Source organism: Carlito syrichta, unplaced genomic scaffold (genome assembly GCF_000164805.1).
Source record: "Carlito syrichta isolate Samal-C Ts95f unplaced genomic scaffold, Tarsius_syrichta-2.0.1 Scaffold303646, whole genome shotgun sequence".
NCBI lineage: Eukaryota > Metazoa > Chordata > Mammalia > Primates > Tarsiidae > Carlito > Carlito syrichta.
The window spans coordinates 759,451-781,936 of record NW_007247742.1 but is presented as its reverse complement, the minus strand read 5'-3'; the positions used below and the strand labels follow the sequence as shown (position 1 = coordinate 781,936).

At 43.4% G+C, this 22,486-nt stretch overlaps 1 protein-coding gene across 4 annotated transcripts in view; it reads right to left on the bottom strand.

The window, feature by feature from the left end:
• Positions 1–17,113: 17,113 nt before the first annotated feature.
• Positions 17,114–22,486, bottom strand: part of RETREG2 (reticulophagy regulator family member 2) — a 7,389-nt gene continuing 2,016 nt past the window's right edge. The window contains exons 1-10 of one of the 4 annotated variants that reach the window (XM_021712775.1): positions 22,268–22,486; positions 21,872–21,978; positions 21,144–21,174; positions 20,648–20,783; positions 20,137–20,221; positions 19,688–19,831; positions 19,433–19,527; positions 19,123–19,258; positions 18,571–18,866; positions 17,114–18,465 (exon numbers count right to left, since the gene is read on the bottom strand). In XM_021712775.1, coding sequence (XP_021568450.1) covers positions 18,241–18,465; positions 18,571–18,866; positions 19,123–19,258; positions 19,433–19,527; positions 19,688–19,831; positions 20,137–20,221; positions 20,648–20,783; positions 21,144–21,174; positions 21,872–21,978; positions 22,268–22,455 — 1,443 coding nt within the window. In that variant the 5' untranslated portion in view covers positions 22,456–22,486 and the 3' untranslated portion in view covers positions 17,114–18,240. Of the gene's footprint in view, positions 18,867–19,122; positions 19,259–19,432; positions 19,528–19,687; positions 19,832–20,136; positions 20,222–20,647; positions 20,784–21,143; positions 21,175–21,871; positions 21,979–22,267 lie in introns of all 4 variants that reach the window. The other 3 variants (XM_021712777.1, XM_008058907.2, XM_021712776.1) reach the window with 3 other exon arrangements.

Here is a 22,486-nt window from a genome sequence, read left to right as displayed (position 1 = left end):
AGATGAGGCAGAAGGATCGCCAGATCCCATCAGGTTGAGGCTGCGGTGGCCAGGAGCAGGCCACTGCACTCCAGTCTGGTGACAGAGTGAGACTCCAACTCCAAAAAAAAAAATGTATTGATGTATATATTTATTTCCAGAAAATATCAAAGCATTTTTTGTATTCTTTACCAGTTCCCACAATAATTATTTAAATAACAATTTTATATGTGCATACTATGTATTTGGATGAAAATTTATTTCTGCCCTGGACATTACCTGTAACATCCAACACTGAGGCAGCGATTTGGTGACCATGAGTGGAACCAGCAGAAAGAGTAAGTCAACATCCTAAAAATGGCAGAGAAGAAAGATGGAAAAGATCTGAGGTCATTGGTGAATTAGCCAGCTCTGGCCACTATATCTGAGCTCTTGTTATGTAAGGGAGTAACCTTGTTAGCAAGCTTTTCTGTTTTGCAGCCCAAAGCTTCCTTTCAAGTACAATTGTTGTGACAACCTATCTTAATAAAAATGGGCATTTGATTCACCCAGTTAGAACTTTTTGCTAGTTTATTGTCTACATATGGTAGTGGCTGTGATGGTAGTGAAATAGCTAATGAAATATGTAAAATAATTGCAATAGCTTGCTTGACATAAGTAACTCCATTTTGTTAAAATCTTCCATCTTAGCTGTCTGCCTGACTTAGAATTGACACCCCCATGTGTACGTGTAATTGTTGTAATGTTATTACCACAGACCCACAGCCTTGTTCCCCTGAGCTGTTCACACTGACTGTTCTTGCTGACCGTTTGAAAACTCCCCAGCCACAAGTTCTGTGTAATTGTATGCCTTGTTAACTGAAATCCAAGAGATTGTTCCTTTTGTTTTTAGTTCCTTGTTCCCTCGCCCCCTGCTATGTAGCCCACTTGCAATTCTTGCCTTTATAAGCTTCTTGCTAGTTTAGTTCAGCATCAAGAGCTTTCTTGGCATGAGCATACTCTTAACCGCATGCTATTAAAGGATTCAAAATTCAAACCCAATGTGCTGGCAATTCTCCTTTCTTGCAGTTTGATCATAACAGTAGCAGTGGAATTATCGGTGAGCTTCACAATCAACCTTGGACACCTCTCACAGCTCTGGAAAAGCTCCTGATACAGTTATATTATACTGCATTAATATCCCTTTACTTGTTTTTATTTCAAATTACTTCCAGAACTTTATTTTTTATTTTTTTATTTTTTTTTGAGTTGGAGTCTCACTTTGTCACCCAGACTGGAGTGCAGTGGCCTGCTCCTGGCCACCGCAGCCTCGACCTGCTGGGCTCCAGCGATCCTTCCACCTCAGCCTTCCAAGTAGCTGGAACTATAGGCACGCACTACCACGCCCGGCTAATTTCTTGATTTATTGTAGAGATGCGGTCTCGACAAGTTGCCCAGGCAGGTCTCAAACCCACGGGCTCAGGTAATCCATTCACCTCAGCCTCCCAAAGGCGCGGGATTACAGACTGAGCCACCGAGCCTAGCACTTCCAGAATTTTATAAATGCTTTTATTTTGTTTCAATATATAACTGTCAGATTTTCATTCTTTTTTTTTTTTTTTTTTTTGAGTTGGAGTCTCACTCCGTTGCCCAGATTGGAGTACAGTGGCTGCTCCCGGCCACTGCAGCCTCGACCTGCTGGGCTCCAACAATCCTTCTGCCTCAGCCTTCCAAGTAACTGGAACTACAGGCACGCGCTACCACACCCGGCTAATTTTTTTAATTATTGTAGAGATGAGGTCTCACCAAGTTGCCCAAGCGGGCCTCGAACCCACGGGCTCAGGCAATCCACTCACCTCAGCCTCCCAAGGCACAGGATTACAGGCTGAGCCACTGAGCCCAGCAGATTTTCATTCTTTTCAAGTCACACCATAATCATTTGGTTTCAATTATTTATTCACTTATTCCTCTCTTCATCAGTGGCTTTACAATTGTAGGCTTTCAGTTGTATGGAGCAGACTAAACAAAGATAAACACTGCTTCTCTTTCCCCTCTCACTCTATGAATGCTTAGACAACCAAAGCTTTGCAGCACTAAAAAATCTGAGCATGAACCAGATTATTTTAACTGCCATAACAGACTTAACTCAGAGACCCCAGCGACCATAACAGAGAGTGAGGCTTTCACAGTATCTCTTTTCCCAAGAAGAACATTTCTGGATTGATGGATCCTAGTACAGACTAAGCTATTTGTGCTGATTAACAACCCAGGGACTTTCTTACTGGGTGGTACTCTCTTCCCAAGATTTAAAAAGAGCAAACCACAAGCCAAAGTCACTACTCCCCAGTACATAATTTGGATGTAGCTTGCTGGCTTCCTGAATAAAGGAGAATATTGAGAGAAATCTCATAACATTTTGCAACTTGAATAAGCTGTTTCAGAAGATATCAATTAACAATTGAGTATTGCTTAAGTCCCTTTTGTTGTAGACTAGCAGAGTATACACATACCTGCTAAGCAGCTTTGTGCTTTAGCTGTGGGTAACTCTGAGCTGCAGCCTCTCACTGGAACAAGACATCAGCTCCTCTGCAAATCAGCAGAGGTAGTCATAGCCAGATACCTCTTATTTCAGCTTTAGCAGGTCTAAAGCAGACAAGGTCAAAGTGAGAAAGGCTAGCAAGGGTGTCAGCCCCAGTTCTACTCAAATGTTATTTTAATGATATCTGTCTCTGTGGTTTTTCTCCTCCTCAATTGACTGTTAGAGAAATAGTGCATATAGAAAGGGAAAGAAGCCAGATGTGGTGGTTCACACCTGTAATCCCAGCACTTTGGAAGTGGAGGCAAGAGGATCGCCTGAGTCCAGGAGTTTGAAACCTTGTCTCTACAATAAATCCAACAATTATTGGGGGATGGTGGTGTGTGCCTATGGTTCCAGTTACTTGGAAGGATGAGGCAGAAGGATCACCTAAGCCCAGCAGGTCAAGGCTGCGGTGGCCGTGAGCATGCCACTGCATACCAGCCTGGGCGACAGAGTAAGACTCTGACTCAAAAAAAATAAAAATAAAAAAAGAAAGGGAAAGAAACACCAACAGTTGTTAAGTGTTATATCCTACTTTTATTCATGTGTTAGCTTATTAAGCCCTCATGAAAGTCTTTCAAAGTAGATATTATGTACCCCATTTTGCAGATAAAAAATTGAGTTGAGAGAGATTAAGTTGTGGAGTTAAGTTACCTTGCTATGGAGACAGAATCTAGACCCAAATTTTCGTATTGCCTTCAGGTCTATGTTCTTTCCATTCTACAACACTGCCTCCTAAAAATATATTCTTGGCACCTCCTTAACAACTTTAATGGGGAATCTTAAGTGATGATTTTCCCCAGAGTGTTTGTGGAAAGTCCCAAATCTCTCCATGGGTTATCAATAATCAGCACCTTATCAGCAAGGTATTTAAATAGCTAAGTGAGATAACCAGGATGGGGAAGCTCTTTAATTGGAACTGGTTTCAGATCCCAGGAGATTAGTAGGCTAGCGTGGCTCTGCCTTCCCTGAGGTCTGCCTTGCTCTCCTGGTGTGTGATATACAATCTTTGTGACAATACTCAGCCACTTGTCTTCAGGTGCACTAGTCTTCCTGTGAGTTGATTCTAGACTCCTAGCTTAGACAAATCATTCCAATTCATATGACTTTACAGGTTACACAGTGGTTCCCTAATATTCAATTCACTACCTATTAGCTGTCAGATCTTATACAAGGCAACTAATTTAAAGTGAGAAGGGCCAGATACAGTGGCTTTAAAACTTTTTGCAACTTTGACTCACAGTAAGAAATACATCTCGCATCTCTTCCCAATGTATATAAAATATAAACTAAGTGTTGTTTAAGATCCACTGAATTGATTTCATAGCCCTCTAATTTCATGACCCCTAGTTTGAAAAGCATGCTCCAATGGGTACAGAGGCCATGCAACACAGACATAGGAGCCAGTAATGCCCAGGAGTGAGGCTGGGGAGGGACCATGAGAATTCGGGCAGATAAGTCAAAGGCACTCCAGCTAGAGGAGGAGCATGGGAAGAGCAGCGCAGAGGTTATGGGTCAGCCTCTAATAGAGTACAGAGGAGACAATACATCAGAGGCCAGGAAGGTGGGAGAGAGACTTCTCTAAATGTGGTAAAACTGAACATGTACATTTTGTTTATCCCTTTCCAAACTCCACTAAAGCAACAGTAAAAGAATAATGAGAACAGAAGCAAAACAATACATGGAGATATGGCAACAACATTTTGGAAGCTGGAAAGCTGATGGCAGACTAATAACTGGCTGGGGATCTGGGAAAGCTGAAACCTAAGTGCAAATAACCAGCAGCAGACACGTGTGGACTGCAGGACCCCAGAAAGGCTCAGGACTGGGGCCACCAAGTGCCTGTGAGGGAGGGGTGGGAACAAAGGGTGAGTTTAAAGTCTACAAAAGGAGCAATTAGATCCCCATCTCCTCTAAGCCAGGACAGCTAGGTGATTGTGCCTCTCCCACCCCAACAAAAGACAGGAGGTACACTCTCTGGAGAGAGTGAGCCAGAGGGACTCCGGGTTTCAGGTCATCAGACACAGCTGAAGGTGGAGAGGAGAAAAAACTGCAACCTCCTTTTACCTGACTTCTAGAGCACTGGCAGCCAGGTTCTTACTCCCCAGGCTGGAGACTGCAGGGTCCCTCTCTAGAAGAATGGAGCGGACTGAAACTTCCATGGGTATTGGCATTGGAAGTTCCCAATAAAATGGTTGTCTTTGCCACATCACCCTGTGGAAAAGATGCCAACCAATGAGACCTAGGGAGCATTCAAGCTGGCCTTCATTTAGTGCCTCTGCTCAAATATGAAGAGTGAACTAGGGTTTAAGGGAAGTCTCTTCCATGACAGACAGAAACCAAAATAAAGACACAGATGGTGCATTATGAGGGCAATCATGAAAAATAAATTTTTAAAATTACACTTGAGTTCTTACGTCAAAAATGAGTTCTTACGTCTTTTTTTCTAAAAAAGACACAAATGAGTATGGGAGTAAAAACAGGCACAATACAGGGAACATAAAAATATAATTAATATAAACAATAATATAATTATATATCAATAACAATTAATACACTATCTTCAGAGAGCAGATTTTTCATCTAATACACAGGAACAAGAAACTACTAAAAGGGATTTTCAAGCCAGGTGTCATGGGAGAGACTTCCCTTAAACCCTAGTTCACTGTTCATATTTGAGCATGCCTGTAATCCCAGTTACGTGGGAGGCTTAGGCAGGAGGATCACTTGAGCCCAGGATTTAGAGTTCAGCCTGAGCAATATAGTGAGAGCCTGTCTAATTTTTTTTTTTTTTTTTTGAGTTGGAGTCTCACTCTGTCACCCAGGCTGGAGTGCAGTGGCAGGATTGTGGCCACCTCAGCCTTGGCCTGCTGTGCTCAGGCTATCCTGCTTCAGCCTTCCAAGTAACTGGAACTACAGGCACATGCCACCATGTCTGGCTAATTTTTTGATTTATTGTAGAGACGAAGTCTCGCCAGACTGCCCAGGCTGGTCTCGAACCCCTGGGCTCAGGCAATCCTCTCGCCTTGGCTTCCCAAAGTGCTGGGATTACAGGCTTGAGCTACAGTGTCCGGCAAGACTCCATCTCTTAAAAAAAAAAATTCAGAAAGCAAAGAAAGCTATTCAAAATTTTAAAAAGTATAATCACAAAAATATAACATTCCAAATAATGGGTACAACATAAAGTTGAGAAAATATTTTAGGAAGTAGAACAAAAATATAAAGGAATGAACACAGAGGGGAAAAGATAAGAAAACTAGATTATCAGCCCAAGAGTTTTAAGATTTTATGAACAGGAGTGTCCAAAAAAGAAAACGGATGAGAGGAGATTACTTTTTTAAAAAAGTAGAGACCAGAAAGCAACAAAGGGGTAAGGGGGATGGAGGATTAACTGGAGAGTAAGTTCTGCAGTGAGAGGCATCTAAATATTTTTCTTATCTTCTTTCTGTAGCATGAAACTTACATATCTGAATATAGCCACCCTCTCCCTTCCCCATCTCCCAAGAAGAGGCCTGTGGTTCTGGCAGTTACAGAACCCAGACTTTTTTGTGCCAATGAAGGCAATGGGTTGATCTGGGAATCTGAGAAAGCAAAGACTAGACTGGTCATTGCAAAGGACTGAGCGTTAAGCACCAGAGCAAAGAACAGATTTGGGAAGGTTACAGGGTTGAGGGGTTGGTATAGGACAGTTGGAGTTTGGAGAGTTTGAGGGAGTCAGATTAAAATGGAGGGATGGTGTTGTGTTGCTTGAGGCAGGGGAAGAAAAATGGAGAAGAGAATGGTAAGAAATTCTGTGTATTAGGGCATATTCACCTCCCTTCAGTGACTTTTTAAAAGATGTTGAAGCTCTCCAGTGCTTTTCAGTGCTCTAGAGATGTCAGGCTGGTAAGCTAAGATTCTCCATAAGGGAGCTGGCCTTTATGCAGCAGGTTGCAGAGGAATAGGAGATATGGCTAGTTCTGGGTGACTTCCTTGTTTTCCCTGGATGAAAATGGGGGGTGTGGTCTGACTCAAACCCTGCACTGGCTGATGGGTTTGCCTGTTAAGATGAGAGAGTCTTCCTGGACCTCTCCCCAGCCCACTTCCAATCGCTTATTGGGAATCTGTTTTCAAGGAACCCAAACCTTATCAGTGTTCTATCTATCTCTTAAAACCTGCTTTCACGTGTCAGATGCGAGCTCTGTCCCTCAATCTTATTTCTTAAGAGACTTCTTGGTTGCTTTTTTCCCCCCCTCAACCAGAATTAGTTTCATCTTCAGTTAAGTTTAAATGGTCCGTTGATGGCAAAACCACGACCCTAGTGGCTTTGAGTCTAAAATCAGTCTCTAAATGCTCTCCAGCCTTGGACTAGCCACCTTTCAGCGGTCTGTTCTTACCTTGCCTGACCTTAGTCTTGAAGAATGAGTCAGAATGGAGGATTACAAGTATGTGCTGTTTTGTGGTTGGAATATCCAATTAGAGAGGAGGAATGGGAAGAGATATGAAGTTGAACAGCCAGTCATTTTTGTATTGTTTTGAAATGTGTGCTTATAAACATCTATATGCAAGTGGTGAAACTAGGACTCAAACTCACTTATTGCCTCCAAGGTTAGCATTCTTTTCATGTAGCCAGAGGGCAGTATAATTTAGATCAGTGTTCTCCAGGGGGCAATTTTGCCTCCAGGGGACATTTGGCAATGTCTGGAGACACTTCAGTAGACATGCTTCAATTGTTACAGTGGGGCAGGAGGATAGGATGGGATGAAGGGTTCTTTTGGCATCTAATAGGTGGCAAGCAGTCAAACATTCTACAATAAACAGGATAGCCCCCACCCACCACCACCAAAGAATTAACTAACTCTAATGTCAATAGTATTGTTTTTGATGTACTAAATAGTACTAGAAAACACTGATTTAGATGAAGCTTAAAGCTGGAGCTACTCTGACTGAGTTCATATCCCAGTGCCAATAATTACTGTTAAAGATCAGAGCACAATGACTTCCCTGGTATTTCAGTATTTATTTTACATAAACAGTAGTTTATTTTTAAAGCAAAATGTTCAGCATTTTGGAGAAGTAAAATTGCGTAATATCTTTGAAAGAGAAAAATATATACATAAAACAAAATGTAAAAATGTAGGTTTAAAAATATGAATGTTAAAGCCCTGGCAACATAGCAAGACCTCATCTATTTAAAAAACAAAACAAAACCCGAGTGTGGTGACACATGTCTGTAGTCTCAGTTACCTTGCTACTTGGGAGGCTGAGGCAGAAGGATCACTTGAGCCAAGGAGGTCAAGGCTGCAGTGAGCTATGATCATGCCACTGCACTCCAGGATGGGAGACAGATAGAGACTCTGTCTCTAAAAAATATGAATAAATAAATATGAATATAAAATGTACATTATTATTGTAATATAAACCATTAGTATATAAAATTAATAACACATTTAAAAGAAAAAACAAAAATGAAAATGTAATAATAAATAATTAAAAGTGAAATTATTTGCTCTTTTTAAAAATAGTGACCTCTTAAAATATATAAAAGTGTCACTGTTGGGTAACCCGTTCAGGTCCCCTTCCGCTCTAGGTGCTTTTCATTCCTATCAATAAACCTGCCTGGGCAGGCGAGACCTCATCTCTACAATAAATCAAAAAATTAGTTGGGCGTGGTAGCACGCGCCTGTAATTCCGGCTACTCGGAAGGCTGAGACAGAAGGATCGCCAGAGCCCAGCAGGTCAAAGCTGTGGTGTCCAGGAGCAGCCACTGCACTCCAGTCTGGGCGACAGAGTGAGACTCCAACTCAAAATAAATAAATAAATAAATAAATTCTGCTTTCAAACAAAAAATGTCATTGTTGAGTTTTGCAAATGTATTTTTTGTGCTATAAAGGTGTTATACTACTTAGGAAAATGGTAAAGAGATGGTTATGAACTAATTTCATACATAGTTATTTAATTATTTCTTGTTCAAATAATCTCATCTCTTGTTTGATAACTTTGAAATCTTTTTGAGCACTTTTTTGGTTTCTCTGCATGGATGTGATTATTTTGTTTTAAACTTCTGGTGAGCTCTAGTTTTTGTTTCAAAAGGAACAGTTCTGGTTTGTATCCATCTTTAGTTTCATTGACTATAGATTGAGATTCTGATGCAGAGAACCCATATTAATTTAATGTCCCATTCCTAAGTCTACTTGCTTAAAGTGTCTTTGAAGTCGAATAACTATTCTTGCGATAGAAGCTTGTATTGTCCATTGATGTTTTTTCCTCTTCTTGAAGTCTGTGGAATGCAACAATGCTTTCTAAACAAATAAACCTTTGTGTGTTCAAATTCTTAATGCAGCTATATCTCATTTATAAATGACCCAGAATTCAGATTTCTTTTTTTAGTGCTAAAAAAATAATTTTGCCTCAACTAAAATTCTAGTTTGGTACTTCAAAATATGAGGATATGTGGGAATATCAGAGCACCGAAAAACAGTATTGTAACCATAAACAGCTGTGTAACCTCAGGCAAGTTATTTTAGCTCACTATGCCTCAATTTCGTCATCTGTAAATGGGGATGAAAGGGGTTCCTACATCAATGTGCAGTGATGAAGATTAAATAAATTGATACGTGTAAGGCACTTAATTCTGTGACACACTAAATAACTAACAAATGTATATTGTTAGTTTTTTGTGCATTTCGTTAATTATTACTAAATTTGTTCATTTCCCATGTGTTGATAAATTGTCTTTATTATTATTTTTTAAGGCAATGTCTAGCTTTGTCACCCAGGTGGGAATGCAGTGTCACAATCATAGCTCACCACAGCCTCAACCTCCTGGGCTCAAGCAATCCTCCCACCTCAGCCCCCTGAGTAGATAGGACTATTGGTACATACCACCATGCTGGGCTCATTTTAAAAAATTATTTTTTGTAGAGACAGGAGTCTTGCTGGGTTGCCCAGCCTGATTTCGAACTCCTGGTCTCAACCAATCCTCCTGCTTTGGATCCCCAAAGTTCTGGATTACAGGCATTAGCCACTGTGTCTGGTCTATTATTTTTATTAGTGTATAGATTGTCAGTCTAAATTGTTTAATGTATATAGTATTTAATTAATTGTTTCATATAATTTCCAAGTAAACTCGGTGTGGTGATTTTAAAATATATCCTCAAATTCTTTGATACTTCTATCTTCAAGAGGCGAATCTTAATTCCCTTCCTTGAGTATGAGCTGGATTTAGTGCCTCGCTTCTGACTGACTAAATATGGTGAAGTGTGTGACTTCTGACTCAAGGACATAAAAGCATTGTGACTTCCTTCTTCCTCTCTCTTATATTGCTTGCTCTGGAGAAGTTAGTTGTTATATTGCGGTAACATTCCTGCAGCCATACAGCGAGGGTAATATGATGAGGAACTGAGGTCTCCTGCCATCCGCAAGTTAGGAATTAAGACTTCTAGGCAGCTGCCACTTGAGTGGGTCATCTTGGAAACAGATTCTCTAGCTCCAGTCAGGTCTTCAGGTGACTACAGCCAACCCTGGGTGACATCTTCACTGCAGCTTCATGGGAGACCTTGAAGCAGAACCACCCAACTATGCTACTCCCAGATTCCTGATGCTCAGAGATAGTATGAGATAGTGTTTGCTGTTTTAGGTTTCTACATTTTAGAATAATTTGTTATGCAGAAATAATCAGTACACTTTGGTATTGACAATCTCCCCCCCCCCCACTTTCTTTTTAAAATATATTAGAGACGGGGTCTCACTATGTTGTCCAGGCTGGTCTCAAACTTCTGGCCTCAATCAATCTTCCTGCCTCAGCCTCCCAAAGCCCTGGGATTATAGGCCTGGGCCACTGCATTCAGCTGCTATTGACACATTTTATTAAAGTATTGTCTTAATCCATTTGAGCCTCTATAACAAAATACTTGAAACTGGGCAATGTATACACAATCAAAATTTATTGCTCACAGTTCTGGTGGTTGAGAAGTCCAAGATCAAGGCACCAGTAGATTCAGTGTCTAATGAGGGCTCATCTTCATAGATGATACCTTGATATCTTCTATGTGTCCTCACGTGATAAAAGGAGCAAATAAGCTCCCTCCAGCCCTTTTATAAGGGCACCAATCCCATTCATGAGGGTGGAGCCTTCGTGATCTAATCACTTCCTAAAGGCCAGCCTCTTGATACTATCACACTATCACTACTCACAACATATGATTTTGGGGAGAGCCATGACTGAATGGGTAAAATTAAAACCTAATTGCCAGTGTGATGGTATTAAGAGATGGGGTCTTTAGGAGGTAAAGTCATGAAGGCAAGGCCCTTATGAATGAGATTTTGGGATGAATGCTCTTATAAAAGAGGTGCAAGAAGCCAGGTGCTGTAGTATGTGCCTGTAGGGACAGCTATTCAGGAGACTGAGGCAGGAGGATTCTTGAGGCCAAAGTTCCAGGATACAGTGCACCATGATCACACCTGTGAATAGCCATTGCACTCCAGCCTGGGCAACATAGTGAGATCTCATCTTAAACAAAAACAAAAACAACAAAAAGAGATGCAAGAGAGCTATTTGTTCCTTTTGCCCTTCTGCCTTCTACATGTGAGGACATAGTGTTTGTCCCCTCCAAAGAATACAGCAACAAGGTGCTATCTTGGAAGTAGAAACCAGGCCCCCACCAGACTCCAAATCTGCTGGTGCTGTGATCTTGGACTTCCAAATCCCCAGAACCATGAAAAATAAATGTCTGTTTTTATAGATTATCCAATTTCAGGTATTTTGTTATATAGCAGCTTGAATCAACTAAGACAGGGGACACATTTGGACCACAGAAAGCATACCACACATACAGAAATGTCTACAAGTCAATGAAGTTTTACAAATTGAACACTCACATATAACCATACCCAGATCAATAAATAAAATATTACCAAACCCCAGAATGTCTCTCCAGTCACTCTTCTTCCCCATCAAGGGTAGACACTAACTTGACTTCTAACAGTGTAAATGTACTTTATATAAATGGAATCATACATTATATATTTTGTGCCATTTCTTTTGTTCTATATTTTGTTTATGCAATTCACTCATATTTTTGTGTGTAATTATAGTTTGCTTATTCTATTTATTTGTCCAAATATACTACAATATATCCATTGACTTGTGAACTTCTATGTTATATTTATCGTTGCATTTCTTTATGTTGTCACATTTGCTTTGTAATTTTTTCTCCCCCTCCCATATTCTAAAAAAGTATATTATCTTATATAGCTAAGTGCAATGATCAAATTCAAGAAATCTGATCTTGATACAATCTTTTATCCAATATAATACCTATATTCAAGTTTTACTAATTATCTCACAAGTGTCTTTTATAGTGCATTTTTTTCCCCCAAGGATCCAATCCAAGATCACACCTTGCACTTGTCTTTTTGGTCTCCTTTTTAATCTTGATAGTACCTCAGTTTTTCATCTTTTTATGAAATTAATATTTTTTAAGTGTAGTCAACTCACTATTTGTTTTAGAGACAGGGTCTCACACTGTCCCTCAGGTTAGAGTGCGATGATGCAATCATAGCTTACTGTAGCCTTGAACTCCTAGGCTCAAGTGATCCTCCCACCTCAGTCTCCTGAGTAGCAGGAACTGGAGGTACGTGCCATTACACCCAGCTGATTTTTAAAATTTTTTATAGAGACAAGGTCCTGCTGTGTTGCCCAGACTGATCTCAAACTCCTGGTGGGAAACAATCCTCCAGCCTCGTCTTCCCAAAGTGCTGGGATTATAGGCAAGAGCTACCATGCCCAGCCCAACTCACTTATTATACTTAAACAAGCAAACCCAGACTTTTAAAACCTGATCCATTACTTCAGAGTCACAGATCATGTTTTTTCAAGCAAGCACTAAAACATATCACCGGATTCTTGATCAAAATATTTAGTTCAGCCAGGTGTAGTGGTTTGTGCCTGTAATCGTAGCTACTCCAGAGGCTGAGAGGATCACTTGAGTGGGGAGTTCGAGGCTGCAGTGAGATATAATCACGCTGCTCCACTCCACTCTCAGCCTGGGCACCTGGGTGCTGGGCGGCAGAGACAGACTCTATAAATAAATAAAGAAATAAATAGATTTGAGTCTAAATTGTTTTCCAAATAATATAATTTGATAGAATCACAGAAGATCAAGCTAGGTGGACAGTCTTAGAGTCAGAAAACCTTTAGCTCCAAAACCAGCAAATACAAACCTCTGAGATCCAGATTGTTTGCATTGCCTGTATCCTAGTCCAGGAAAAAAAAACTCACAAGTCTATCTGTGAATTATTTTAACTTAGCTGCTATTCACTCTAGAATAAAGAACAAAGGCAAGATATTTACCATAAACAGATGAGTGCCAATCACCAAACTCTTTTTACTTACTTCTTCAAAGGTTAGAACTGGATGCTCTAGTACACTATTAAGCTTAGTCCAACATAAATTTATTGAGCACCTACTATGGACCAGGCACTGTGCTAGGCTTTGGGAGTATTCAGATGAATAAGACATTGTCTCTGCTCTCAAAAATAAGCAATATGTATAGTGGAGGCTAACACATATCTATATACTTAAATACTCAATATCCATGTATTTTTAGAAAGTACAAAGATTATCTGTAATAAGTGGAAAAACAGAAGTATGCAAGACACTGTGGGACTGCTAGGAGAGTAGGACTGACATAGGGGGTGGGTTGGTGACGTGGGATATCAGGGGAGGTTTGCAGATGAGATGTGGCCTGAGTAGTACATCTTAAAAGACAAGTGATGTGTTTGCCAAACAGAAGGATAGGATATATGTATGTAGAGCAAGAGTCAGGGGAGGGCAGTGCAGCTGAGCAGTGAGAGACAAGCTGGTTAGGGTTTGCTGTTGCTGTAGCGTAAAGAGCAAGACACTGCAGGGTTGAATCTCAGACTTCTTACCATATCAAAGAGCCTGAATTTGTCTTGGAGGCAGAGAGCCTTTGGTTAATATTAAATAGCAAAAGCCAGACGCGGTGGCTCATGCCTGTAACCTCAGCACCTTGGAAGGTGGAGGCAAGAGGATTCCCTGAGCCCAGGGATTTGAGACCAGCCTGGGCAACTTGGTGAGACCTTGTCTCTACAAATTAAAAAATTACCCGGGCATGGTGGCACATGCCTGTAGTTCCAGCTACTTGGAAGGCTGAGGTGGAAGAATTGCTTGAGCCTAGCAGGTCGAGGTTGCAGTGGCCATGACATGCCACTGCACTCCAGCCTGGGCGACAGAGTGAGACTCTAACCCAAATATACATATATAAAACTGCAGAGAGGTCATCAGATTTGTATTTTAAAATAATCTAGCCACCTTGCTGGGTATACATTTCAGGTGGGGCACAAGAATGTCAGCAGGGAAACTGTCACAGTGGGCCAAGTGAGCAAGTGAGAGATGAAGGTGTGAGTCAGGGCTGTGATGGAGATGATGAGTCAAGAAATCTTTAGGACACCGAATTGGAAGCAACTGGTGATCGATGAAGAAGTAAGCCTTCATGGTTGGTGGTGCCAGCGAGCGAGATAGAAAACACAAAAGCAGCTTTCTGTTTAATGGAGATAGGGAGTGGAATGCAAGGTGGGAAGAGGATGTGTTCGGTTTTTCGTATGTTGAGCAGAAAGTACCTGTCCTAGTATGTCTTCTGTTGTTTATAACAAAATACCCGAAGCTGGGTTAATTTAAAAAGGAATTTATTACAGTTGCAGAGACTGAGAAACCCAAGATGAAAGGTTCGCGTCTGGTGAAGGCTTTCTTGCTGATGGGGACACTGCAGACTCTTGAGGTGGTGAAGAGTGTCACATGGCTACCGGGCTGAGCATGCTAGCTCAGGTCTCTCTTCCTCTTCTACTTCATCAATGAATGGATGAATCTCTTCTTGGGGGCAGAGTCCTCATGACCCAATCACCTCCTGAAGGCCTCATCTCTCAATATTGCCAAATTAGGGATTAAATTTCAGCATGAGTTTTGGAGGGGATATTCAAACTACAGTAGTAACCATGGGAGATTCAAGAGAGATGCCTAGTTGGAAGTCTGGTAAAGGAATTGACCTAAGATCAGAAGTCAGCAGCATGAGTGGGAACTAAATGGGTGAGTACATGAAATTGCCCTGGACTGGCCGGGTTCGGTGGCTCAGCCTGTAATCCCAGCATTTTGGGAGGCCGAGGCAAGTGGATTGCCTGAGCCTGCGGGTTTGAGACCAGCCCGGGCAACTTGGTGAGACAGCTCTACAATAAATAAAAGATTAGCTGGGCATGGTATGCGCCTTTAGTTCCAGTTACTTGGAAGGCTGAGGCAGAAGAGTCGCTGGAGCCCAGCAGGTCGACGCTGGGGTGGCCGTGAGTGTGCCACACTGCACTCCAGCCTGGATGACAGAGTGAGATTCCAACTCAAAAAAAAAAAAAAAAAGAAAAGAAAATTCCCAGGATAAATGAGCAGAGTGCAAAGATAAATGTGCCAGGGACACTCAACAAAATATCACTTTTTGGTCCAATGCAGTGACTCATGCCTGTATTCCCAGCATTTTTGGAGGCCAAGGTGGGAGGATCACTTGAGCCTAGGAATTTTTTTTAGCCTAGAAATTTGAGACTAGTCTGGGCAACGTAGCGAGATCTTGTTTCTACAAAAAAATTTAAAAATTAGTTGGGCATGGTTTCACGTGTCTGTAGTGAGCTGTGATCATGCCACTGGACTCCAGGCTGGGTGACAGTGAGATCCTGATGACAAAAAAACAAAAAACCTGAAAACTAACAAAACCCCCCCACCAACTTTTAAGGCAGTAGATGTAGGAAGAGGGTAAGTCTAAACAGATTTTAGTCGGACACTATAAGCAAAACATGGTGAAATATTGTCCTTCCATGACAGAATTATTCCTAGAATCACTGCCTTTTATCATTATATTTTTGAAGGTCATCTAAACCTGGTTTGCTATATCCTTTGGCCAGAAAATTAAACTCTACTTAGAACTACTATCAATCAAACAACTCAAAGATTGAAGTTCTGCCTTCTGGAGTCCTACTGTCCTTTGAAGTTGGAAGGCAGCTGATGTGACACACTTAGCTGTCTTCTTGGATTAAAGATTCCTAATTCCTTGAACTGTTTGTCATATGATTGTCAGCTTTCATTACTAGCAGTCCTATCCTGGACACACTGCAACTTGTCAATCTGTTCACAAGTATAGCAAGTCATCCTCTGGCAGTAGTATTAACTTGTGCACATTACACTAGAAGTATTTATTGCCTTTCTAGTTTTGGTGACTACACCTCTATTTATACAGCCTAAAACAAAGCTTATGAGCAAACACATTACTGTTATTAGATGTTTGAATACATAGTTAACTAAACAGCACTCCCCCTCCCCCAACATAAACACATAGCCAGCTCTTCTTCCTTCAGACTGTATTTTTACAACTGACTTTTGTTTTGCTCAATTGTAGGTTTCACATTTCTGCTCATTTTTTCTTTCACTCATAGGAAAAAGCTTTCTTCTTGTCCCTTTCATCATGGAGTATGAAATGGCCAGGACACCTGATCATGGTTTAAAAAAAAAAAAAAAATCATAGACAAACACATGGTTGCATCAGACCAGAGTGAATGTCAAAAATAGACCCTCATGGAACTCCCAAGTCTGTGGGGAATATTTTAATCCAGTTACGGCTTCTGGTACTATCCTCAAACTCCCAAGTTTAGCAAGGAAATGGATTAAATGTAGGGCATATGGCAGCCATTGACTTTTTTATTGGTTGTTTCTATTTTTCTTGAGTTGCCTGTTTGTTGAACGGTTTTTTCATTCTCTTCTGAAATCTCTAGCTGATTAAAAGTTCACGTTCCTTCGGTGGCACAGAAAAGGGCTTCAGTTAACCCTGAAACATTCTTAGGCAAACATAAACCAAATAGAAAAATTCTCATGTTCAGAAAAGACGTGACATAGACGTCAACCTCAAAAAGACAGGCTGTATTGCTATGTGGTACCCTCAGCTGAAGGCTGAGGACATGAACTCATAAAAGAGACCATCTACTCAATTCTGAGCCTTTCTTCTTCAACGAGGAAGGGCTGCCAAGAGTCCCCTCTTTATGAAGCCAAGGTATTAGATTGGTTCAGTGTAGTGCCCACATCCTTGAGCATTTCTCTATTTGTGCCCTACTAATGGACAGGGGCTTACTGTTCGATGTGTTTGCAGAAGCCAAAATGCTCGGCTTTGGATTCTGGCTCCATTTACTGGGACTTGGGGCCTTTGGAAGTTAACTTGTCTGCAAAAAAGAATTAATTAATAACAATATCTCAGAGTTGTAAGGAAAAAACATGTTAATACATACTAATCACTTCAAACAGTGCCAAGTACATATTGCACATGAAGTGTTAGATATTATTTCTTTAGTGTTCTTTGGCCCAAGATCAGTTCTAATATAGATATAGGTTGTCTATTACTTGTTTGGCTTCCTCAGAATAGATAAATCAGGGCTGAGTGAGTTGTTAGCATGCAGACTGGTAAAGACTTCTTAAGAACACACTGTTAAGGTTGAGGGCACCTGATAAAAAACTGCTATGGTCCCAAATTTCTACTGATTGGGAAGACAAGGCAATTTCCTCCTGCGTACTTTATTCACACATGCCAAATCTCACTAAACATATCGCACTATCAGGAAGGATGGCTAAGGGAAAGTTAGGGTTGTCAGGGTAATCCTTGCTTCTGGTCTTGTTTTGCACTAAGGCAATTAACAGTCAAGAACAAGATTGGGATGAAGGGAATAAGGGGGAGGAGAAGACAAAGCACAGAGTATGGGAGGCAACTCACAGTGAGGCAGGCAGGCAGGCAGGCAGGCAGCAGTTCTAGCCAATCAACATTTTATTTTTCCAGTTGATACCTGCACAGATATTACTGTCCACTTCCTGACCCTAGTAGGGGGTCCTACCACACTCAGATCACTCATGGACTAGAGTAGCAGTAAGGAAGCCCCTCATCTCAATGAGACAGAATGCATGCTCACCAACCCCAGCGCTGGCCCATGTGCTGTGGGATCCCTGCTCTCCTCCTGCATCATGAAAGGCTGGGCTGAATAGAGCAAGGGTGCAGTGGAGGTTACAAACTAGTGACCTAAGAGCATAACTACTGGCCTGACCCACTAGCCCAGGTTTACTGTTTACCTCCAAGACCAGAAGTCTCCCTAAAGCTTAGCTGGTGCCTGCTGAGAAGGAGGGACTGGAAAAGGATGGGATTGAGCTGCTGAGGACAGGACACAGCAAGGAAATAAAGCAGAGAAGGACGCAGGACAGGATAGAAAAATTATAAAGTGCCTGAACTAAACAACAAAGTGGGACATGAGGGCAGAGCAGCACAGGTCCCTGAGGATAGGAAGAAAAAGAAAGGGCTAGACTGCCAGGGCTTGGGGCATAGTGGAATGGGAATAGAGATGAGGCAGGGAGGCAAGTGCAGGCTGTGGGAAGGACTTCCCTAGCCCTGTTCACATCCACTAACCCAAATGGAAAATTATTTACAAAACTTAAAACCAATCCTAGGCAGAGGTACTGCACCATGCCCAGGACAGCAGGCAGGCAGGCAGGCAGGCAGGCAGGAAGAGGTTGGACTGGCTACCATCTGACAGCCAGCTTCCCCATGCATTGTCCCTCCCCAGAGTGGTAGGGAAAGGAGAAAACAGCGACACCCCTAGCCAGGAAGCCCTACTGTGCCTGCAGCTCCTTCCCTCAAGGCTCATGGCTCAGCCATGGCCTGAGCCTCTTGGTCTGATTGTACCAGAGAATGGGTGTCAGGCTCCAGGGGCATAGGGGGTGGAGCATCAGGGGGCTTTGGAGGTGTCTCTGGCTCCAAGCCCAGCTCTGCATTCAGTTGCTCCAGCTCCCCCTGATCCAGCAACTCAAAGTCCTCAGTGGTGAGTGCCTCTTCTTCCTCAGGGGCAGGCAGGGACTGGGGTGAGTCCTGGGAAAGAGGTGGGAGCATGGAAGGGGAGGGGACTGGGTCACTTTCAACAAGGCAAAGTGGGGATGACAGGGGGCTGGATGGAGCGGTGAAGTCACCACTCACTGCTTCCGGGCTCAGTGTCTCCATTGGTCCTCCAGGGGAGCATTTCACTCCATCTGTGGGGGACCCTGCCCCATTGAAGTGCGTGTTCACAAAGTGAAGGGGGGATGAAAGCTGTAGCAAGGTTTCCTTAGCTGCCACATCTTCTTCCTCTTCCTCTGAGTCCAGAGCTTGCCTTGAGAGAGCCTGAGGGGGGCCCAGTAGGTCTTCGGGAGGAGCCAGCTCTGTCTCCTCTCCCTCTCCCAGTTCCCGGCTCAGGGCCTCCTCTGGCTCACTTGGCAGGCTCTGCTGGTCCAAATCTACAGAGAACGAAGGGTTGAGAGTGGGTCTGCTACTCTGATTGGCCACAACAACCTATTAGTAGTTCAAGAATGAGAACTCAAGAAATGGAATACTAAACTAAGTCTTAGGTGTTAAGGTCTTTCAGAAGCTGAGTAGAATTAGAGGATCAGTTCCCCAGAGAAAACATTTACAGGAGGTCAGAGGTCAGAGAGCACAACCAGCATCCCATGGCAGAAAACAGAAAGACCAAGAAGGGCAAAGGGCTCTCCATACCCTCAGAGACATCAGTCAGTTGTGGAGTTGTGGCCCGGGATACAGAGAAGCCACCACTCTCCAAGATAGAAGCCTCTTCATCTGACAGTTCTGAGTCTGTAATAGCCAAGGCCAGTGCTGTTTTCTTCACATCCACCTGCAAGAGAACCAGGATGAACACAATAGGTGAGGAGTAAGAGAACCAGTTTTTCTGGAGTACCTACTCCCTCAAAGCATCTAACTTCCACACACTTGAGAGGTAGCAGGTCTAAAGCAGATAAATTCCATGTCCAGCCTTCTATTTGACACTCCCATCTCCCCTAGATCTCACCACTGGGGAGAAGCCAGCCAACTCTGCCTCGCTCTCACTCTCTGTTTCTGCCAGTGGCTCATCACCTCCTGGGGGTGAGTTCTTCCCTTGCCGTTCTAGAAAAGCAAGAGAGTAGGGAAATGACCAAGCATGAATAATGGTGGGAGACAAACATTACCAAGGAACCAGGGAAGATCTAAAGTTCAGGGCATCTCACAAGCCATAAGCCAAGGTCCTCCCCAGTTTTCACCCTCCTGGGTTAAGGGAGTCCCTTACTCCTCTTGTCGTGCTTGTGATGCAGGGCATCGGCTTCTGCCTTCATGCTGTAGTCCAGCTGCATAAGCAGGGGCTCAAGGCGTGTGTACATTCTCTGGATCAACTCATGATAAACCACCAGGGGCCACAGCAGGATACTGAGCACTATGGGTTAGAAAGTCCACTAAGAGCTTCCTATGTCAATTTCCTAAGGGCCCCCATTCAACTGGTCCCTCAACAGGAAGGGTTGAAGATAGGTGGGGGTCCTTTCCCAAGGCTGTGCCAACCTCTTCCCTCCACATCCACTGCCCTCCTCCCCAGAAGATTCCTCCACTGTTACTAACACTAAAGCATCCCTGGAGACCTCCACAAATCAGAAACTAAACAGAGAGAGCACAGTCCTCTCTCTGGGTCAGTCCAGGAAAAGAAAGGAGGGGGCTCTGAGACGGGCAGGACTAGACCCTACTCACAGACAATGTAGGAAATCATAATCCCTGGAACATAGTGTCCCAGCACAGCCAGCACAGCACAGCCAGAGCAGACTCGAGCACAGAACTGCAGAGAAGAGCACAGGGTCTAAGAAGACTAGTGGGCTTAGGTATGTGCCCTACTCATCTGGGAAAGAAATTACTGATCAGCTAGTGGAAGGATGGATATGCCCTCAAGAAATGTGATGATCTAGTCTAGTCAAGAAGATACTCAAAACCACCAATTTAGGAAGTTTGTAACAGATACAGCCAAACACCTAAAATTCACACAAGGTGCCTTGGCAGGAAATAGTGTCAGGCCATCAGAAGCCTAATTCACTGAAGTGTACCCGCCTCCTGTACCAAAAACTAGCTGTGAATATTGCCTAAAAGAGGCACGCAGGCCTCTTCCTTCAGGGTCTCCAACCAGGAAGTTCACATCACTTCTCCCCTATGCCCTCACCTCTATTCCCCCTCGGTGCAAGGAATTGTTGTAGGACATAGGGGAGGTTACCTGAGCTGGATTCTGCCTCTTGTACTGCAGCAGCTCCTGCAGATGAATCTGGAAGGTGAGCCAGCTCTCAGCCAGGTATCTGCACAACTCGGGCACACTCAGCAGGTGCGGCTGGGCGCCTGACCCTGCACCCTCACTGGGGAGACATGACATGACCCCTGGAAGCCTTGGACACCGGCTTCCTAGACACTCAAATTCCTCTGACAATGCCAATGAACTCTTTAGTCTAAAAAAGTGAACAGCCCCACTTCCCAAGAGGAGGCTGTTCTGAAGCAAAGACCAGAGAACCCAACCTTCTATCCCCAAAGAAGCAGGCATGCAAACACCTACACAGCAGCCTAGGACCAAGAAAACTCTGTGGCTTGTTACCAATTCATCCACTATACTAGAGTTTCTGCCTGCAGAAGCTGTGGCATGCTCCGCTTCGTAGTATTATTGGCACCAGCAAGCAAGACAGGATTTGGGCAGTTGTCTTCAAGATGTGGTCTGTACTCACCTGTCAGAGTGTGGCTCTTCTGGAGATGATGCTACATAGAGAGAGGAGGGGGGACAAATCACTGAGTGGTAGGGGCCCTGGGAAACACTCCCCACGGAAGAAATAGTTGTCCCTTCTGTCCAAGAGCACTTTCTTCAGACGCCAGTCACAGGAGGTATTAAATGTTATAGTTTGTGTGTCTGCCTCCTTCTATAGAATTTACCCTATTCAAACACAGGAGCCACATTTTATTTATGTTTATATTCCATGTAACTCACACACAGTCTGGCACCTAATTGCTCCAAAATTTCTATTAAGTAAATAGATAAGAAAACCAACAATGACCTCATATTTATATAGCTCATGCACACAAAGCACTACTATAAACATACATTAACTCATTTAATTTTCAGCTCCTTATGAAGTAAGCTCTACCGTCCCTGTTTTATAAACAAGGAAACAAACAGATTGAGAGACTCTTACAATGTCATACACGTGGTAAGTGGCAGAGAACTGAATCCAATCTGGTTGCAGACTTCACAATATTAACCACCATGCCCACAGTAATGTTAATTTTGGGAAAGGGGCAATTCCCAATTTAGGAAATTTCTTAAAACATGAAAGGAGAAGGTAATGCCTGGAGGCAGGTGGCCTGCTGCATGTTCCCATTACCATCCAACCCTACCCAGCGGGATCAGGCACCAAGCAAGTGCCCAAGGGGTGCGCACCAAATGAATGAAGAAACACACCTGAAACGTCATGGAGAAAGCGAGGCTGCCAGAGATCCAGCAAAAAATAGGCCAAAAGTGAGACGCTGAGTAGGAAGAAGGGCCGGAGGGACGACGAAGACAGCAACCTTAAGGAAAGACAGACACTTCAGTGGTGAGTGGGTAAGAGAGGCACCTGCATAAATCTCAAAAGGTGGAAAAGCGCCCACTGACATGGGAATGGAACCTCCCGGCCTAACTCGTGACCCAGGCACAGAGAAAAGTGGCAACCTGGGGGTTGTCAGCCTGCAAAAACCGGGGGATGGGTCACTCTCCCAAGCCAAGCGATAATCCAGAAAGGCCAGTGGTACTCCCGGCCTCTCCCGCCCCCGCTCTCCGCGCTCAGCCCGGCCCCGCCCCCTCCTCCGCGGCCGTTACCAGAAGAGGCCGTTGAGCGCGGCCGCCGTGACCAAGCTGTGCAGCGGCTTCTCCCACACCAGCAGCCGCTGCGCCGCCGCCAGCACTGCCTCCCATCCGCGGAGCCGCAGCCACAGCGTCTTGGCCAGGCGTCCCACCGCCTCGGCCGTGGCCGCCTCCTCCTCCGCCTCGCCAGTGGCCTCACCCATGCCTAGGTTCAGGCCCAGGCCGAGGCCGAGG